At 53.2% G+C, this 6,000-nt stretch overlaps 1 protein-coding gene across 1 annotated transcript; it reads right to left on the reverse strand.

Annotated features, from left to right (window-relative positions):
* Positions 1-4,827: 4,827 nt before the first annotated feature.
* Positions 4,828-5,697, reverse strand: NFILZ (NFIL3 like basic leucine zipper). Its single transcript, XM_045202824.2, has one exon. It carries the CDS (start codon positions 5,695-5,697, stop codon positions 4,828-4,830), a length of 870 nt encoding a protein of 289 aa, XP_045058759.1.
* Positions 5,698-6,000: the final 303 nt, after the last annotated feature.

The following is a 6,000-nucleotide window of genomic DNA, read 5'->3' on the forward strand; positions in this document are numbered from 1 at the left end:
TGTGTGTGTGTGAGATCCCCATCCCGGCAGGCCCAGGCACTTCACCCCCAGTCCCCCGCACGCCATGAGGGTCATGTGTCCAGTCCAGGCTGGGACACGGCAGGGCCCACCGCCTTCCTCATCCCCTCTGCACTGTGCGCCCACTTCCCTGATCTTTCCCTTCCTCCCCTCTCTCAGACGCCCACCTGTCCTCTGCACAGGGCAGACTCACTGGCAGTTTTTAAAATTGCCATGAAATTCACATAAGAGAAAGTTAACATTTTAAACTGAACAATTCGGTGGCGTTTAGTGCATTCGCAAGGTTGTGCAACTTCTATCTAGTTCCAAAACATTCCACCCCGAAAAGGGAATCCGGGGCTGGATCAGCAGTCATGCCTGCCCCCAGCCCCCAGCCCCCACAACCACCAACCTGCCTATGAGTTTGTCTGTTCTGAGTATCTCATAGAAGTGGAATCATAAAACATGTGGCCTTTTGTGGCTGGTTTCTTTCACTCATGTTTTCCAGGTCTTGGTTGAAATGTCACAGCCTCCAAGGGACCTTCCCTGACCTCCCCCGTCCCTAACAGCCCCAGGCTCCTGCCCATCAGCTCACAGCCCTCTGCAGCATCGGACGGAATCCTGGCCTCCTCTCTGTCCACTTGATGGTCGTCCATTTCGTTTTCAAAGCACAGGCTCAGAAGGGCAAGGAATCAGTTTCATTCTCTCAGAAAGCCCTGAATGAAGGACCCATGTGACGCCCTCCTTCTTCCTCATCTCCCTCTGCCCCATCATGTGGCCCCTGGCTCTTCCCCGAACCTCAGATACAGTTCAACAATATTTGTCACCCACCTGTGTGTGGCAGGTCCTGTCCCAAATACCAGGACAGGCAGTGGATGGAGAGGCTCCATGTCCCTCAAGGTGGAGACAGATTTTTAAAAATATTTATTTATTTATTTTAGAGAGAGGGGAAGGGAGGGAGAAAGAGAGGGAGAGAAACATTGAAGTGAAAGAGAAACATCAATCCATTGCCTCTTGCACGCGCCCCATCAGGGACGGAACCTGCAACCTAGGCATGTGCCCTGCCCAGGAATCGAACCGGTGGCTTTCCACTTTGCAGGATGACGCCGAACCAGCTGAGCCACACCAGTCAGGGAAAGGTGGAGATAGAATTTTACTGCAGCCAAAGTTGTTACTCGGAAGATCAACGGTTCGTATCCAGCCCACTTATTCAGTCAACAAATGTTTATTGAACAACTACCTTGTGTAGGACTTACATACATAACCAGAAGCATTTTGGTGTGGATGGTCAGGGAAAGCCTTTCCTTAGGAAGTAGCATTTGAGCCAAGATCTGAAGATGGAAAAGGAGAGTCATATAAAAGCTGGCGATGTTTGCATGGTGGCAGATGATCACTAGAGTTAGTGGGATGATCAGATTGTAAGATATAAAAATGTCTAATCACTAATTATGCCCCTGAAGCTAATATAACTTATATAATATTGTATTCTTAAATTAAAAATAAATTTAAAAAGTAATAAAATAAAATTTTAAAAAGGCCGAGGGAAAAGCATAGTAGCAGAGGGAACTGCAAGCACAAAGGCCGGAGGCAGAAAAGTAATTTCAGGAAGAGAAAGTTGGCACATTGCCAGCGCAGCAATGAGGGCGGCAAGGGCTCATTTACTGCTGGCTCTGCGATGTTAGGCAAGGTATGCAACCACTCCGAGCCTCAGTTTACCCATCTGCTAATGAGAATAATAACAATAATGAAGGCTTTTGCAGAGGATGAACAAAATCCCAGGCACAAGCACTGGCCCAGACCAGGTGGGTGGGAAATGAGCCCACTTGTCCTGGGTGACAGGCCCTCGGTAGTCACGGTGATTGTAGGGCAAGTATAAGTCTCTACCTCCCTCTCACCCGTGGTCTGTTTTAAATTGTACATGCTGTTACCGCTGTCCCAGTTTCCCCCCTTTGCCCCTCCCCCAGCGCCCCTTCCCACAGTCGGCCCCCACATCGTGGTTCAGGTCCATGTCTCCCCACGGTCTTTCAGGGCTGTCCTCCCCGGGTGCCGGCTGGAGCCAGCTTATCTCCAGCTCTTCCAGTTCAGCTGGGCCCGCCCTCCCTTAGGGGAAGACAGCTGTATAAAGAAGAGAAGAGAAACATCTGCCTTTTCCTTCCATGAATCTGCCTCATGGAGCAGTTTTCCCTGCCCCTCACTCACATCTCAGAAAGGGTCAGAAACAGGGATGGGATGAGCATTTTGGCTCAAAGAGTAGGGGCACGTGGGCCGCCTGCGGAGGGGTGAGTGGCAGCAACTGTGGTCAGTCCCCCCCCTCGTCTCAGATGATGAGCCAGCTCTCCTGCGCATGCGTGATGGGTTTATTTATATTTTTCACTCAGCCTCACACACCACAGGATGGAGTGCGGGGGGGAAGGACAGTAACAGGAGAAATGTGCTCAGAAATTCCCCCACACCCCGATCTCACTCAGAGAGGAAGACAGAGCCCTCACCTCGACCCACAGGCCCTTTATGACCTGCCTCCCAGTCACCTCCCTATCTTCACCTCCTCCCTCTCTCCCCAACCAGAGGGGCCTCCTCCATGTTTCTCCAGCTCGCCAGGCACAGTCCTGCCCCAGGACCTTGGCACAGACAGTTCTCTCTACCTAGGGAGTGCTCTTCCCCCCTGCACATGCGTGCTCCCTTGAGTCTCTGCTCAAATGTGGGTATCTCAGCAAGGCCCTTCCTGACCTCTCTATTTCAATTCTTATAACCTGCCCACCATTACCTCTCCCTAGTCCCCCTGTCTTTATTTTCTATGGCATTTTTCACCACTGACCCTACTACACTCGTATATTTTTCTTTCCGTCTCCCCCATGGGGCTGCCAGCACCACAGGAGCAGGAACCAAATCTGTTTATTCACTGCTCTTTCCTCAGTGCCTGGAATGTGATATATAATCAATAAATATTTGCTGAGAGAATATAGGGATTTTTAGAATAAATGAACGAATAATTATTATGATTGAGCCATAAATTTAGCCATGAGCCCCCTGGTGACCAAAGCAAAAAGGGAAATAGGATTAGTTACATTCACCATGAGGGTAGAACACACCAGTTCTCAGGAAAAGGCTCTGTGCTAAGCCATTTATGTACTTCTTCTCATCGAACTTTCATAAGAAGTCTCTCGAGGGAGACTCAGTGATGTGTGCAAGACCACCCAGCCAGTCAGCTTGCTGGTCCTCTACTAAGCCAAATTTCCCCAAATTGGCCTCATTATAAGAATTTCCTGGTTACTGGTAAAAAGTGCATATTTCAAGGTTTGTCTCCTACCAAGTCTGAATCCAGGAGACCTATAACTAAACAGGAGTTGATTCTTCTGGTCAAGGTGCCTCGGATGCCTTGGACACACTGGCTGGGTGGCATCATTGAAAGAAAGCACCACACCACCCACATCTCCCAGCAGCAGAATGCTACACAGCTGCACCCACCATCTCCTTTCCTCGCCCTTTTAGATTTAAGTCAGAGTCAGAGCTGCATTAAAGGCCTCTGAAGAATCAACCATGGCTGTGTGGCATCTTTGTGTGGAGAGTTGGCTCCTCTGCACCCCAAGTCTACCCCCAGCTGTGGGAACTGGCTGGGGAGAAACAGACCAGAGTCAACTCCTCCAGGCAGCCCTCTTTTTGCCTCCCCAAGATACTCTTGGGGGATGTGAGGCTCCAAGACAAGGCTAAAGGTGAGAGAAAACTCAGAGCACTGAGCCCCATCCCCACACCTGTGCCCAGGAGCAGTGGCTGAGCTGGCAGCACAGGTGTTCGGAAGGGCAGGTGCTGGCTGATCCCTCCAGGGCTGACTGCTGCAGCTGTGACCAATGGGATGGGAGGCATGGCCAGGTGCTTATCTCCTGCTCCTGCTGGAGGGCTAAGCATCAGGTGAAGAACCAGAACACACCGTGAGCTGGCAGAGAAGGAGTGGGCAGTGATGTGCGGGGCTCCCTGAGTGGCCCCAGCTTTGATGAACTCTGGGTCTCCAGGGTTCCCGGGAGACCTTTCCTGCAGAGTGGTCCTTTCTCCCTGCCAGTGGGGAGTGTGTGTGCTGAGCAGTAGAGGGGCAGTGAGCAGCCAGGGAGAGAAAGGAAACTGACCCCCTCAGATATTGCTGACCTCTTCCTGTGGCTCATGGTCCTGACCCAAGACACGGAGGAAGCCATCTGGACTAGGTAAGTCTGATCCCCAAACTGGGTGGTAAGCAAGCCCCCAGGGAGCACCAAGATAGGAAAATTCAGGCATCCTGAGACACTCCTTCCTCCTTCAGCATGTTCCCAAGCCACCACCCCCAGAACAGAAACCGCAACATCAGGAGGGTGTCCTCCTACTTGTCACTAAGTCAAGCACAGAGGGAGGGACACAAAGATCGTAAGTGGGCAGGTGAGGGGACAAGTGAATTGTAAATAAATGAGAGGATGAATCAATGAGTAAATGATATACAAATGAGCACAAAAATGAGTGATTAAATGAATAAATGAATGGAAGAACAGACGGATGGATGGGTGGATAAATGGAAAGAAGGAAGAGAAGAAGGAAGGAAAGAAGAAAAAGTGGCTACCCAAAGCACATATTTTAAGCAGGATGAAAGCCATGATATGATCCAAGGTGAGCCCCATACCCTCCTTCTAGAGGCCTGGTCACTGAGAAGTGGACTCTCTCAGCCAGGACCCCTTCCCCACCGCTTCTCACAGGCCTTGCCCAGTACTGGGAGCTGGGTCAAGGCCAAGCCACTATACCCTCCCCCTGCCCATAAACCCATGCTCAGCTTTAACTACCCTTTGCAGTCCTGGCCCTGCCCAGGGAAAGCCCTCAGAGGGGACCCTGGCCACCCTTGCAGCCTCCAGCTACTCTGCTGGAGGCTCGGGACTTGATGCGCAGTTTGTGGGGCAGGGAGGGCTGAGCCAGACCCTCGGGATGGTTTCCTGGGACAGGGCAGGCCACCCTGGGAGGCAGCCCCATGGGGTCAACAGTGGGTGTCAGTAACACATCTGAGGGCCCTGAGGCCTGGCAACCAGTGGGCACAGGAGACCACAGTCCCCAGCAGGGCCTGAGCTCAGGTCTGGGCCCCCCATGTCCACTCAGGAGGTGACAGCTGAAGAAGGTGGCTGGGAGGGCAGCTTGCAAGGACATGTCCATTCTCTTGGGGTCAGGGGTAGCAGGGTCCTGGGGGAGCCTGGAGGAAGTTGCCAAGCTGGTCCACCTGTGAGCCACTTGGCAGCCCTGGCATCCTGGGACCCCAGCGTCCAGGGAACATGGCCTCAAGATGCAGCCAGGAGAGCCAGGCAGAGATGGGAGTGGCTCAGCCCCTGAAAGGGGGTCTCCGATCCAAGGGGTTGTCCAGAGCAGAGCCTGCAAGGGCAGGCCCCGGGTGCTGCCCACAGGGGACAGGAGGCCAAAGTGGTGCTTGAGTGCTCTCAGCTCAGCCCTGAGCAGGGCATTCTCCTGCAGCACGGCGGCCAGCCTGCCCTCCAGGGCTGCGTCGTTGAGACGCCGCTTCTCCCGGGACCTCTTGGCTGCTTCATTGTTCTTCCTCCGCTTTTCCCAGTAAACCGTGTCCTTCTTCTCTTCCGGCAGGAACTCCCGCTGCCGACGCATAGCCGGGCCCCTGCCCCGTGCTCCCAGCAGGGTCTTGCTGCAACCCTGGGGGGCACCTGGCAGGCCCAAGACACCCAAGTCCATGACTGCCTGGGGGACCTGAGGAACAAGAAAGAGGTCTTGGACTGGCAGCAGGAGGCTGACCCAATGACCCCTGCCTCTAAGTTATCCTCCACCTTCCCAGTCAGGGAAGGGGTGCAGATTGAGTGGAGTGGGAATTGGGCTGCAGACCAAGGTAGGGGCAGAGAGAGGGGTATTGGAGAGAATGGGAATGGTGTGATGCCTGATGGACACGTGGGTGAGGCTGCCAGAGAGAGGCCACTTGGCTGGGAAAGGTGTCCACAGTCATCACGGAGGGCCGGTTGGGCACTTTATCCTCAGGAGGAT

Source organism: Desmodus rotundus, chromosome 9 (genome assembly GCF_022682495.2).
Source record: "Desmodus rotundus isolate HL8 chromosome 9, HLdesRot8A.1, whole genome shotgun sequence".
Taxonomy (NCBI): Eukaryota; Metazoa; Chordata; class Mammalia; order Chiroptera; family Phyllostomidae; genus Desmodus; species Desmodus rotundus.